We start from the raw sequence: 15,239 nt of genomic DNA, 5'->3' as shown, positions 1-15,239 counted from the left end.
ATTGACAAGAGGTTACATCTAAAGTGACCCAAAGGTATTTAGAAGACATGTGAAATTAGATAGTAAATAAAGAAGGTCGGTGGAATCCCTAAGGTATGGTGGAAGTTTGTGGACCAAAGGCTGTAAAAAAAATGTCAATATATCGCTATAGGCCATCTCCAAAAGATCCAATGCTCGATATAATCAGTCGCCCAGGAGGGCCGACTAGAGACTTATGGATCTTTGGGAGATGGTGGAAGATGGGTATGACAGGATCCATGATATACAAAAAGGTTATTTCTTTTTTATGAACTACTTGGAGAACAACACCCACATCCAATACATTTTTCATTTGAATGTGTCCGTAGGAACACCCTTACGTTTTAAATAGGATTGTTTGTCAGTTAATTGTCTTGATGCCTCTTTTTTAGAGTCGGCATTACTCTGTACTACAACTGCCCCTCCTTTGTCAGCATTTTTAATGACCAAATTTTTATTCTTTTTGAATGTAGCAAAATTAGTAAATTCATCTTTGGTCATATTCATGCAATGATTAGGAGAGAAGCTGCGACCAAGAGCTAATGAATGTAAATCACGCTCTACCAATTTTTCAAAGGTGCTTACAGTATGTGTGGGCCCTTAACGTATGAAGGATAGAAGACAGATTTCCTTTTTAATCCCGAGTCCAGGGATCCTACTAGAAATGAGGAGGTGTCACTAATATCATCTATACCTTGTTCTTCTAACAAGCTATTAATATCCTGCAACGTATAAAGATCACGAAAAGTTGTTAACTCACAAATCTCTGAGTTAGCTACAGGAGCTGGACCGAGCGGATCCCTGACAATGGGATCAGCTCCGCCCACGTCCCCAAGTGGACAACTCAGGTGTTCCTTATCCTCAATATCATTTTCTCTAAAAAAAAGTATTTCCATAAAACTAATTTCCTGATGAAACGTTGCAAGCCAATGATGGTATCGAATAGCTTGAAATATTCCTAAGGGGTGAAATTCAATCCCTTGTTTAGTAGCGACAGTTCCTCATATATATATATAGTATATATCTCCGTACATATTTACAACATGTTTACTGCCAGCCACCTAAACAGACAAAGGCCAATCTTGAAATGTTCCTGGTCTTCACAAAGCTATACTCACACTTCCTTTTGTCCAGTGCTGCTCTATCCTTTTATCTTACTTGCTGGTAGATTGTTTCTTACTTTGTGCAATGATCATCAAAACCGTAATGTATCCTCAGCTACCCCAGCATAGCCTACACAATTGAATTTCCTCTGCTTTATTATTAGAATTGTATTTTAACTGCTTTCCATTTTGCTTCATCATTGGTTAGTTATCTCCAAGCTGTTCTCTTCTTTCAATAAAGAGTGACTCGTAGGTACAAAGTACTGCTCAGGCACTGAACAAATAAATCCCTTTGTTCGGTACAGCATCTTAATCCTGTTATGTTGCTTTCTTTTAACAACAATGGACTAAACCTTGATTGATTGATCGGCTGGAACACTAGGACCATACAGACATCAACTAGAAATGATTCTACCTGCTCAGAGCATGATATGAAACACAGACATGGAAAATCAATGTTATCTCCTCTCTAGTTACTGGATTTTCAGAAACCATCTGAGCACGTGGGAGCAGTAAAAGCTCTTGAAACATGTCTGCATTGATTCTCTTGACCCATGTTGGTTTACTGGAGCCAACTATTTTGGTAAAGTCCGATCCTATGGTAACTACTTGGAATGTAACATTAAAGATGTTAGAGATAATGTTAGATAACAAATTGGGTGACATTTTGCTATGTGTAATGTCTTAGGAAAAAGGATCAAGAGAAGTTGGGTTACCATATTTATGCATAAACAACAAAATGTCATAACTTCTACATAGATGCACCACTTTCTAAACAAATCTGCAAAGTATGGAATCTTTTCACCTATTGTACCAATAGTACTCAACACCAATGGCATTAATAAAAATGTCAAAAGTATACTATGTTCAATATCTCCATGCTGTGCTTTAAAGCTGTGTTAACAGCAAGCATTAGCTTATATGGGCTCCATGTAACAATGGTTTTACAGGTAAAAGGTGACACAGTGTGCTCATTTGCATGTAATTTCCCAGAATCCCTTGCTGCAGTGGAAACACTGTATGCTGGGTGATAATGGTGAAAGGCAGTGTTGCAGACTTGTCTAAGACATGTGAATGTTATCACAAGTGATCTTTTTATTTGCTATATGCAATACGATGGAGGTTTCTTGTTGCTTTTTACACACACACACACACACACACACACACACACACACACACACACACACACACACACACACACACACACACACACACACACACACACACACACACACACACACACACACACACACACACTGGAAAAACAGGCACACCAGTGCTTACAAACAAAATAGAAATGTATTAAAGACTGATTCGCCTATCTCTAGTGGTGAGTGCCTGTTAATATGGTCTTTATTTATATATAACTGTCTAAATTGAAGTGCTAAAGAACTATTTGCTATCCCTATAAAATGCTGCCCCGAGTCCAAAGATTCCACAACGATTCCTTCCAAAAATAGATTTATTTTTTTAAAAAGCTCTAAGCGCAGACAAGGGAAAAGAGACCCGATGTGGGGCAGAGTGTGTGAGGGTCACAGCTACAACATTAGATAAGAAACAAACTCACATACGGTAGAATCAGCTGCTGTCACTAAAATATTATAAGTATCTAATACAGGGGTAGCTAACTCCAGTCCTCAAGGACCACCAACAGTTCAGGTTTTAAGGATATCCCTGATTCAGCAAAGGTGGCTCAACTAATGGCTTATTTACTTGGACTGAGCAGCTTATTGGGCCACCGGTACTAAAGCAGGGATATCCTTAAAACCTGACCTGTTGGTGACCCTTGAGGACTGGAGTTGGCCACTCCTGGTCTAATACGTTGAAGAAGGGACCTGAGTGATCCTGCAAGCTTGCACTCTTTTTAAACTTCCGTTAGCCATGGAAGGTATCACCTGTACATTACCTTTTTTATTATTATTACTACAAAAGCCTGCTCTAATGTGCACAAATTCTTAAAACATTTGACTTAGGCAGAAAGTTACAAACAGATTGCAGCTGAATTGATTTCAAATGAAGAACGACCTCAAAAGGAGAAGAAAAAAACCTGACAGACAGAATTATTTAATGCAAAGTTTCTGCATGACAAAAGTTGTAATAAATAGTACCCGCTGTAGCTATATTACAGAAGGTAGTTGGAGACCTGAGTTCAAATTCTTCAGAGGAATTTTGCTGATCAAAGAAATGGAAATGACATGCAGTTATACTTTATAACTGCATTATACTTTGAGTGCAAGCAATAAGGCTTTATATACCCAACGGCTAACTAGGTTAGGGATATGCAATATACACGGCTGGAAAATAAAACACTGGGAATTCACTTTCTGAAGACAATCAGGCGCCATCTCCACCGTAATTTGCTAAGGAAGGCAAACACACGGCAGTGTGCGTAGCATGCAAGAAAGCTTCCCTGTGTCAGTGAGCAAAGCAGAGCTCCAAAAAATCATTGGAAAGACCTAATCTAAAGTAATTACTAAACCGCTATTTCTGGGAAATATTTTCCTTACTGTTTTAACGCCTGCCAAGAATATTATAGGGGCGTATTCTCTAAGTTGTGGTAGCACAGATAACGTGCTGTCGCATGAAATGCCCCCTTAACTTTAATGGGGTTTTTCATGGGATATCACGTCATCTACGTTATCACCTTACAGCAGGGGTGCGCAAACTGGGGGGCGCAAGATTTTTTTTTTGGAGGGTGTGGGGGCGGTTACAGAAGCCTTGTGCTCTTCCCCAAAGCATATAAATTAAATGTTGGGGGACCGCACGAGGCCTCTGTAACTCACTTAACTTGACTCAGACGGCTTGGCAACGTGGCGTCAAATGACTTCCCAGCGTCATTTGACGCTTGATAGAAGGTAAGGGGGAGCGCAGGCAGGGGGGGCGCAGGGCAAAAAGTTTGTGCACCCCTGTCACAGAATAAGGGCCATAGGTTTCCTCTTCCAGATTTCCCTTTGGAAAGGGCATACGTGTGTAATATTGTGTGTATGTTGTACATACATAGCGCAATGTTTTATGATTTAAGTGGCGATGTGTATTTCTCATGCTGCCTATATTTTCATATATGAAAAGGTAGGAAGAGTTTGGATGCAACCAACCAAAACAGGGAACAGTGTGCATCAGGGGGGTTCAAGTCCAGTCCTCAAGACACCCCAACAGGTCAGGTTTTCAGGATATCCCTGCTTCAGCACAGGTGGCTCAATCAGAGGCTCAGTCTTTGAAGCCGGGACTGATCGACTCTCAAAGAATGCAAAGGGTTTATTGAGGGGCAACAATGTTAGAAGACCAAAGGACCGTAACACGTACAACATGCAAAGGAGTGGGGGGTGTGGGGGGGGTGGGGGGGAGGGGATATGATCGAAACATTCATATACTGTACATACAAGGTACAAGGAAATATTTTAGAGAAAGAAAGCTCATGTTCTGATCTGGGGGCGCAGGGCTCTGGGCATAGGCGAGGAATGTACTTCTTCATAGTAAGTACAGTATCAGTGGATCCATGGAATAGCTTTTCTGCACAGGTGGTGGATGCTAATACAGCAAAATAATGTAATACTTCTTGGGATAGAACAAGGAGATCCTAAATGTGAAATAAAATGAAGGATCTAGTACTATTTGAGGTTTGGGAACACTAGGTCGGCCAAGGGGTACTTATCAGTGTTATGTTTGCATGTAGGATTTCCTGGGGACTATCCCACCCCCCTTCAATGTCAGGAGTGTTAATATATTTGGACATAGAACTGACAGTGTACAAAGCACTTGACTCACAGCTGCACAGAGTGGCCTTGGACGAAAGTCTGTAACAATCCATCTTTAGTAGGTAAATAAAAGGTGAGAGAGCTTGCCTTGCTTAATGTCCCATGTGCTTGCTTAACTGGCTACCATGCGGAAATCCTTCAAGGGAGTTATGATAGGAAAATGTGAGAGATCGCTTCAACTTACACTGACTTGCATTGGTTTGAATGGTCTTTTTTTTTTTTATGAAGAAAGGAAACAGGAAACACTCCTATATAAGGTACAGTATATAAGGAGGAAGGGATTGGGTAGTACAGGGCTTGAGTGGGGCCTGTCTTATTTACAAAGTGGTGCTTTCCCATAAGACATCTTTTTGTGCCAGGAGTCACCTTATGGCCCATTTACTTGAATCGTCTCTAAGATGTCTTCTGGTCACTGAGAGGAGTCTTATGGAAAAGCCCAGCTTAGAATATATGGGCCGTTACTGTATATTAAGACAAGTGATTAGCCAATAAAGTGCAGAATTGACTGAGACACATGGCTTCACATTGCTTTGCTTTTGCAATGCACCTTCTGGGCCTCAGGAAATTAAGTGGTAAACCAAAATAGGTAGTAGTGAAAGGGTTAAAATGACAGTCTCGTTATGCAGAGCATGTGATTAGAGCTGAATCCCATTAAGTGCATTTTCTGAAATGATTTTCTATTACGAGCTTGGTTCCAGACAGCTTGGAAGCATCAGGTTCTGTGGCTTTTTGATTTGTTTTTAATGCGGTTTAGAACTGAGGCTCATGAAACTGTGCTAGGAGACTGGTAACAGAAGAGCAGGACCAAAATCTGGTCCCCACCGTAGCTGTTTTAACCTTGTATGGCAGCAGTGGACAGGAAGATGTAGGAGCAAAGGCAATTTCCAATAAAAAACAAATGCTCGCTCTCTTACGCTTTAAAAGAGCACACTGCTCAGATCATAGCTGTACTGAGTATGCGAATGAGCTGAGTATGACTACACTGTACACATCCAGTTCTTGATAAATCCTCTGTGGACTCCAGTGAAAGCTGTTGTGTCTATATGTAAATGTATATGTATATATTGCATGACCTGAAGAAGAGAGGATAACTCTCGAAAGCTTGTCCTATGACATAAATTGTTAGTCCAATAAAAAAGGTATCACCGAATACTGGAGAACCTATATATATATATATACACATCATCATCAGCTGCCCCCAACACTGCCTCCTGTTCTGCACATGGCTCTCAATGATTGAGATTCCCGCACCTGGTGGTGTTTCTCCCTATCTGACATGGTCTTAACCAGTACAGGGCGGGGGCTCTGGTGGCTAAAATGAGCAGTGGAGGAGTGGGCCTACCGATGACCGCTATTAGGAGTGGTGCCCTGATTTCCGTGGTTGGTCGGCTAGCCGCCTCAGAACCCCACCTCTACTGGTGCCTGGTGACAACTATCCCTGCTCAACTCCATTATCAACAGCCCTGGCTGCAGCATTACGCATGTGTCTGTTTTTCTATTGTATCCTGTTCGTCTTAAACAGGGTTGTGGTTTTCTCTCAGTAATGTTTTGAAATGTATATGATTAAGGTCCAGATTTATCAAACAATACTCTGCCCAAGTTAATTATAAGACTGCTAAGGGACATTGCAAAAAACAAATAAATAATAGAATTAGTCATAAATGACAAAGTATGTAGCCTTCCTGTATGTTTCATACAAACCTTTTCTGGGAGGACTACTTCTGTACCCACAATAATATCTGTTCATTGCTTGACTCCAGAATTCATGGGAAACAATAATTTTTTTGCAGTTTATCTCAAAATATATACATCATGTCTGTTTTATTTAATCTCACACAAGGAACTAAAGTAAGAGACAGAAATATCACCTTACTTTTCTCCCACTGATATGTAAACTGTGTATGGAAAGCTTGTCAAGCAATTAGGGAGCGTCATAAAAGAAACTCTATGTTGATCTGTTCTCCGTAACAGTTGTTCTTTGTGTCACGCACATGGCATGCTGGAAGAGGAAGTGTTCTGTCAGCTATTTATATATAATATATTTTGCATTTTTTTTTTTTTTTTTTAGTTTTTTTTCACTATACAGTATTTATTAAGGCACTTCTGTTTTTTAACCAGTTCTAACTGCATTGTATGAAAAGTTCAGTGGTATACGCGCTCTAGAGCCGAATCCATATTAAATATTTTCAGAATAATCAAGAATAATCAAAGGCACAGGGTATGGGGCTAATGATAATAAATGGTGGGTCAGAAAACAACTCCCATTTGGTGTGGAGTCCTTAAAAGAGACAAATGTAACCCTGAAGGGAAAGAGTAGGGGTGTACAAGCCCACTCCTCAATACCTCATTGGGATAGTCCCAGAACCACTATTAAACCACATGAGTTGATTGATTGCAAATATACTCACATATCTCAAATGCCTCCATCCAGTGCCTTTGGCAAAGCGTGCTGCTAATAGTGGGATGAAGATAAGCATGATTGGGAATATAGCGCACAGCCAGGAGAGTGGGTCAAAAATAGTATATCAAAAATAGCTTTATTGGTCCATTAAAAATGGAGGTGTAACAGCCCTCCTACATGTTTTGTGCACGTTGCACTTTATCAAGGAGTACTTCCACCGATACGACCGCGTTATAACCGGGATCGCAGGGAGGGGGGGGAAATGGCAGCCGCGATCAGGGGACCAGGCAGCACCCCCACGCAGAACTACCTGGAGCAGGGTGCTGGGGATCCGACACTCGGGGTCAGCCATCGGACGTGGGGGGGGGGTGGTGTCTGTCTCTGTGTGTCTGTCTCCGTTTGTAGGTAGCAATAAAGCATTGAATAGTAGAGGGACAAAAATGGCTGCCACGATCAGGGAACCCGGAGGCACCCCCACGCAGGGGAGGAGGGGGCCAAATGAAACCATCCAAATGCATCTTACATATACAGTGGGAAGATTATATATTTGTTCTTTACATATACTAGGAACATCTGGGACTCATTTCCAGTTTTTTTATGTTTGTTTGAGTGGTTTCTGTAACACATGATAGTCGTATCTGGTGCTATGTTACAGCTATGAGCTGTTGAGTTTTTAAACTGCATGTGGTTGGAGCACAAAGGGAAAATATTAAATGAGACACATGTAGATCATTTGGACCTGTAACTCCTAGCAGTAACACAAAGAAGGCTGCATATGGTTTGTGGTTGTAAACTGTAGCCTCACAAGGTTGCTGTATCTAATACACAATATTGGCAAGCTGTAATGAACGAGGCGGAAGGATTTTCCAAAGCTGCTGCCTCTGCCTCATGTATGTAGTGTGTGTCTGTGTGTACGTCCTTCTCTGTAAGCAATAAAGCTTTGAAAAAAAAATGCAGTTTAGCTTTTAAAAAATGGGAGCCACACTCACACCGCATTATTGCGGATCCGCGTTGTAGCAGACCGCGCTATAATAGGTTGAGCTACATATATATATATTATATATATATATATATATATATATATATATGTATATGTGTGTGTGTGTAACCATCCTCCTAAAGGGTTACTAGAAGGCTGGAGTTTATCGGAACCCACCCTGTGTTGGCATGGGATCATGACATCATGGACAGTATATTAGAGAAGGGGAAGGTTCGAGAAGGTTAGGTTCCCAAGGACAAGAGGAGTGGAGCCTGGATAGGTATGTTCTTGGATAGGTATGTTCTGACCAGGCCCCTCTATTTTATTGTATTGCAGATTGGGACAGTGCCCCGGTTAGTTAGGATCCCAGCAGAAGGCTAAGGAAGTCCCACATAGCTAACGAATAGGAAACCTGGATGCCACAGAGGGCCTCAAGTCAAGAGGGCTCCCGGGTGTCTGCAGATTAGCTCTAACCGCGTATCAGCATTAACACTCCTTTCAGTCTGTAAGGAAGTGGCAGTTCCCAAACAGCTAAATGTCTAGTGGTCACTTACATAGGACCCAACAGGATTCTCGTATTGGCCCAGTGCAAACGGGGTTATAGCAAAGAGTATCCCGAAGTAACAAGGCGGGGGCCTGGTCCAACACAAGAAATAAACTAAGTTAATATATCTCCATTATAGTGTTAGGAGTGGGCACTGATGGAAGAAACAGTAATCCTGCATGTTTGATATAAAATCGCATAACTTCTGGAAATGTGAATATGAATTGTCCCTGTGCCTGGGGATCTGAATAAAAGACTGTTGTATGATAAAAGTTCCAAGCGCCCCCATTATACTACAACCTCGCTACCTCATCGCCAAGCCGCCTGAATCCAGCAGCCTGAGCCAAGGTAACCCATGCGGGGAAGGCACACACAGCACACTGATGTTGGAGGGAGAGAGAGAGGGAGGGAGAGAGGGAGGGAGGGACAGAGTGAGGGAGAGAGTGAGAGGGAGGGAGAGATTGAGGGGGATGGAGGGAGGGAGAGAGGGAGGGAGAGATTCCCCGATAAAGAAAATCAGTCATTTAGAATGTTTGCCTGTGGATGTTCTGTTTTTGTTATTTACTGTATTCTTAAATTAATTTGCTCCCCCCCCTTGTTAATTGTAATTGCACATGACACAAGGTCATCTGTTGCTCACAGAATTCCCTCACGGATTTCCATTTACATTAGGAGTTGTGACTAATGCAATATCGGAAGTTTTGTGAACCGTTGCATTAAAGTATTACATTTATAGTATACTAGCTGAGAAACCCGGCGTTGCCCGGGATGTGAAGTGTGAATAAGTATGTGTAAATGTTGTATGTGAAAGTTGTAATGTGATGCCAATGTTATGTAATATTAGTTAGAATTGTGTTTGTAAATCAACAGTAGTAGAAAGCACATGTATATGAGGGCAAATGTTTGAAGTGTATGTTAGTTGTTACGGTAGTTATTTTTGAAAATGTTATTGTTGGAAATGCTTCTTGAAAGATGTGAATGTCCATTGTTGAGAGGAGTGTATTTGATGTAATGTTAAAGTGTGTGTTGTAAAATAATGTAGTAATAAAAGATGACAGTAGTGTATTGAGTGTCTTTCATTTTTTTGTAATTTCTTATGGCAATATGTAGAGTTCATGGAAATTGAGGAAAGTCAATGTTCATTGTAATGCTTGTTTGTAAACGACATTTTTGGTAGTTCCAGTTGGAGCAAAGATGTACAATTGTTGGGGGGATCCAACTCTAGAGCACGCAACATATAACTGGCCGTGGGAGAAACATGGTGATTCTAAGTTGATACCAGTGCACTTTATAGATTGTCCTTGTGCTTTGTTAATGGTGATAGCAAAAGCTAGTTTGATGGGGAACTGTAGCCGTTTGAAAGTAAAAGGCATGTCTGTAGGAATGAGTGGAATGCGGGGGATGAAGACATCTTGGCCTTTGGCGTTGCCAGTTAAGATAGTAGCTTCAATTAGGTTGGGCATCAATGTTTTTATGCACAGTCTGGTTCCATTACAAAGGTTAGGTGTGTGTAGGTTGCGAAGTAGCATGATGGGTGCTCCAACTTTGAGGCGAAGATGATGTGGTGGCATCCCTGATGGTTCGAGGGAGTGTAGGAATTCAGGTGGATAGTTAACGGCTTCATCGCAATCCACAACTGTATCGATTGAGTTGTATTGAGTAATTGTGTTTGGAATAATGTCTTGAATTTGATGATTGATGTCATTGACAGAAGTATTTTTGGCAGCAAGGATGGCTCTTTCACAGAGCCACTGGTGGTTTGTGTAATTGTGTAAGAGATTTGGATAGACGTGATGTATGAGATCTTCAAGTGATGTCATCATGTGACAAAAATGTGTGGGAAAAGCAATTTCACCTGATGTTAAGTCAGTAGGTAAAGTGCCTTCACCTATTTGAAGAAGTGTGTGTGCAAAAAGTTGTTCATTTGAGTGGCCGAGAAGTTGGACTCGCATATTGGTTGTTAATGGAAAATGTTTGACATGTCGCCATAAAATAGAGGATTTAAGGCATGCATGAAGTTCGTCTGCTGGTGTGGATCGTGGTATGACTGGAAGTGTTTGTCTGAAATCACCAGCTAAAAGAATGACAGCACCACCCATTATTTGTTTATTGTTACGCAAGTCTTGCAAGGTTCTATTAAGGGCTTCAAGTGCTTTTTTATGCGCCATGGTACACTCATCCCAAACAATAAGTTTGCAAATTTGAAGAACACGGGCTTGGCCAGATGTCTTGGTAATATTACATGTTGGGTTTTCTTCATGAGCAATGTTTAGTGGTAATTTAAGAGCTGAGTGCACAGTTCTTCCTCCATCCATAAGAGTGGCTGCAATGCCAGATGATGCAAGTGCAAGTGCAACATGATTGTGCATTCTTATTTCTGCAAGGAGTAAATTTATGAGAAATGTTTTGCCTGTTCCACCTGGAGCATCAAGAAACAGGATTGCACCTTGTTCGTTGTTTATGTGCTGCATGATGTTGTCATAGGTGTTAAGTTGTTGTGGAATTAACATTGGTTTTCTTGTGGCAACATATTCTTGTAGTATGGAAATATTGTATTGTTTCTCTCGCATAAGGTCTGTATTGAGTACATCGTGATGATGACGTTGGGGAGCTTCTAGACCTAATTGAAGTAGTGTTTTGTTATTGATAGAGAGACATGTATCTTCTAACAATATGAGTACCTCGTTGAAAATGTCAGGTGAAAAGGTAACATTGAGTGATGGGTTGTGTCTCTGTGCTTTGCGAAGTATATCTTCACTCATGCTTTCTCGATATGTGTTCCATAGAGTGTTGGGGTTTGATGGGTTGCACGTGGTAAGGATAATGGCAAAAAGATTTCGAATTTTGGTTGGCAATGACTGTAATGCAGCTTCGGCTAATGTAGTATTCCAGTGTTGATCATCCTCTAGTAATCCAAGTTTTTGGCAAGCTTCTCGATAAGTCTCACACACTTGACCGTTGACAGTTTTTATAGCGTCAAAAGATGTTGGGCCTGGAACGGTATGAAGTAGAATTCTGAGAAAGAAGCATTCAGCGTTGTTTGGGTGAACTGTGTAGACACGCCCTAAGGCTTCACTTGCAAGGGCATCAATTCCGGGAACAGGTGTGCCCTGCTTTCTTTTCTTGAACTGTTTTGTGGATGCATTCCAAGTGTAATATCGTGGAGTTTGTGGATAAAGCAATGTGCGTGCAAAAGAGTCGTGTTGACATAATTGAAAGAAGGCAGTTAAAGTAGTGTTTGGTGGTTGAGCAGCAAGTGCCTCTGCGTTGGCAGGTGTGAAATATACTCTCTGTCCATTTTCTAAATGAATAGTCAGGTGAACAACGGTTGGGTGTCGTTCGTGAATGGGAAAAGCGAAAATCCTCCAAACGGCTTCATTACTACTTATATATTTTCCTAGCTGGTAGAGTGTAACTTCGTCATGGATGTGTTCATTTGTGATTCCAAAAATGGCCATGTCGCTTCCTTTGTTGACATACTTTCAAATGTATTTAATTGATTTAACAGAATTACAGTATTCCACATTAATGTGTGCGTTATAAATTTTTGTTAGAAGTGGACAATATGGAACAACCCATTTGTTGTCGACTTGGATGTGTTTGTTGTTGCGAATAGTAATTGTTGCTGTGTATCCGCCGTCTGTGGGAGCGCGTCTTCGATATTGAGGATATCCATCATCTCCACTTTGTGTGTCTGCAATGAATGTTTTAGGGAATTGTTTGGTGCATTTACCGTCTTTCATACATGGTGCATGAATATTGATGTTTCCACATGGTCCATGAATCATATTTTTAGTGACTATTGCAATTAGTATAAGGTCTTCTTGAGGATTAGGCAACTCAGCAGAGATAACGTTATTGATGTCAATGGAATGTAGTTTTTCTTTGAGCAATATAAGAATATGAGCATGTGGAAGACCTCTTTTCTGCCATTCTATTGAGTACATCCAGCATCGTGTTTGTCCAAATATATAAGTCTTAGTGATGATGTGAATTAATGTGGAGTTTTTGGCGAAATACTCTTGCGATTAAGTAGTGTCGATCACTGTGAGCCTGTCCATCCTGAAGTTCTTGTTTTATTTCTGGCCAAGCTGGATTACATGTAAATGTAATAAAAAAAGTCTGGTCGTCCATATGCGCGAACATATGCCATAGCGTCCTGAGCATATTCGTGCATGTGTCGAGGACTTCCCGTGAATGTTGCTGGTAGAATGAACATTTTTCCAATGTTCTCAACGTTACCATCGTTGCCAACAGCATCCCTGAGATGTATGTATTGATCAACGCGTAGTTTTTTTTGATGTAAGCGTATGTATAGAAGACGCTCACTTTCAATTTTAGCATACATGTCAACAATAAACTGATGAAATAGTTGTCGACAATGTAAAATGTGGTTTTGCGATGCATCTCGTATCATTAATCTGTAAGCGTAGAAGTCCATAGCGGATAAAGTTTTGTTAGTGTTTGCCTTTGAAGTTGGGTGTACTTGCATGATGTTGAAGTGATAGCCATCGTCACCGTTCCAAAGTATGAGAGGGTATTGAAGAGCATCATATGAGCGATGTGTTTCAGAAATGCGTGTGAGTGAATGAGCGCGCCGCTGAAGAATTATGTCCCGTGTATTAAATTGTTCCCCCGCTATAACAATAGCGACTTCGTTGATTTGAGGTGCATTAAAGCGACGTTCATGTTGACCCACTGGTGTTTTGTCGGCTCGGATAATGACTTGATAGTCATCAGTTGGCATGCGTTCAAGTGATGGTTTGAATGTGTTAATGAGATGGTTGTGTTGATGTAACATCCTTTGTAAGGAGATGACAATGTCACGTCTTGTATTGGGTATCCAATGGCATCGTTGATCAGCTTCTTGTTGTTCATCGCCCATGAAGTAAATTTGCAAGAATTGTGGATCTTGGTCTGGTAATGGGAGAAGAGAGCCGGCCCTGTGGTAAACTTGACCTTGTACTTTAAAAGTACTTTTAAATCCAATTTGTTCAACTATGGATGTAGCACCAAAGGATGTCATTTGGAAACAGGAGTTGTATTTGCGTATGTTTTGTAGGAAATGTTTAGATTCTGAAGTTGTCCCTGACATGTATGAAAGAATTGGATTTGGGGGTGAGTGTAGAGGTGGTAGCTGAACTTTGCCATTGCTGCAGCACATTCCAGCTGATTCATGTTGGAATTTTTTTGCTTGACAGTAGCGACATATAGTGTCCATGTGTCCAATGTTGACCTTTGGATGTTGCTGGTATAGTATGTGTGGATTATATATGAAAGCGGCACGTAGCAAAGTGTAATTAGTTGAATGCGTACATGTAGTATGTGTGTCTTGTAGTGCTTGTTGTACTGTGTGTGTTGGTGTGTCTTGGTGTTGTTTTGATGTGCGCCGTATTGTTCTGTCTTTAGCAAGGCGTGTTTCATGTTGTTGTGGAGTCTCGGTGGCTCTTCTTGTTGTAGCTCGTAGTCGCATTTTCTGCAGACGTATTTCATGTTGTTCTGTAGTCTCTGCGTCTCGTGATGTTGTAGCACGTTGTTGGTCTTTTGCAAGGCGTGCCTCATGCTGTTCTGTAGTCTCTGAGGGTCTGGATGTTGTAGTACGTTGTTGTTGTTCTGTAGTGTGAGCGTCTGTTGATGTAGTGGGTGTGTCTCTGTGTTTTTGTTGTTGTTGTTCTCGTTGTGTTGCTCTTCTGATTCTGGCTCTGTCTCTTTGTTGTGCAAGGCGTGTTTGGCGCTGTAGTGTTTCATTAGCAGGTGATGTTGTGGTGTGTGTGTGTTGTTGAGTAGTTGTGTTAGGATGCTGTGTGTGTATTTGTGCGTTTGATATACCTGCTGTGTGTGTATTAAATGGAATTAGTGTGTGATGTTGTTGTGTGTAATGTGTTGGTGTTGATGTTGTGGTTGTGAGGATTTGTTGTTGACCTATTGTGTATTCCGTTGTGAGTTGTTTGTTAGCATTGTGTGCGTGGATTTCAATGTGTGTGAAATGGGTGTGTGCATTGTGTGGTGCAGTACATATAATTTGTGTGTGTGTGTGCGTGTCACGTTCATTGTCAGGGTGTGTATGTTTTGTTTTGCAAAGGTGTTTTTTGGGTGGCATGTTTTGTGTTGTGAAGATGTGTGTTTGGTGTTGTTGTTGTGATGTGCGTTATTGTAGGTGTTGTAGAGGTGTTGTGTGTGTAAGTTGTGATGTGTTGTTAAAAGTTGTTGATGTGTGTGTTGAGGTAGGTGTTGTGTGTGATGTTAGTGAAGTGTTTCAGTGCGATTGTGTTTAAAATACTTCCTGATGTTGTTGTGTCAAGGCGCAGTTCGATCCAATGATTGTATTGTGTGTTTTGGCACAGCGTTGAAGCGTCGAGGTGTTGAAGGCATCCGGTTGTGGTCTATGAAAAGTTTATAAATTGATAAAGTGTGACAGTATTGAGGGGTATTTATTTGT

At 41.1% G+C, this 15,239-nt stretch overlaps 1 protein-coding gene across 1 annotated transcript in view; it reads right to left on the bottom strand.

The window, feature by feature from the left end:
- LOC142490616 (uncharacterized) overlaps nt 1-13,826 on the bottom strand; it is a 77,890-nt gene extending 64,064 nt beyond the window's left edge. Inside the window, 3 exon segments of the mRNA XM_075593033.1 lie at nt 10,021-12,799; nt 12,801-12,919; nt 12,921-13,826. Coding sequence (XP_075449148.1) covers nt 10,021-12,799; nt 12,801-12,919; nt 12,921-13,826 — 3,804 coding nt within the window.
- Nucleotides 13,827-15,239: the final 1,413 nt, after the last annotated feature.

This window comes from Ascaphus truei, chromosome 3 (genome assembly GCF_040206685.1).
Source record: "Ascaphus truei isolate aAscTru1 chromosome 3, aAscTru1.hap1, whole genome shotgun sequence".
NCBI classification, from domain to species: Eukaryota; Metazoa; Chordata; class Amphibia; order Anura; family Ascaphidae; genus Ascaphus; species Ascaphus truei.
The sequence above is the reverse complement of the archived record's forward strand: the minus strand, read 5'-3'. Positions and strand labels throughout refer to the sequence as shown.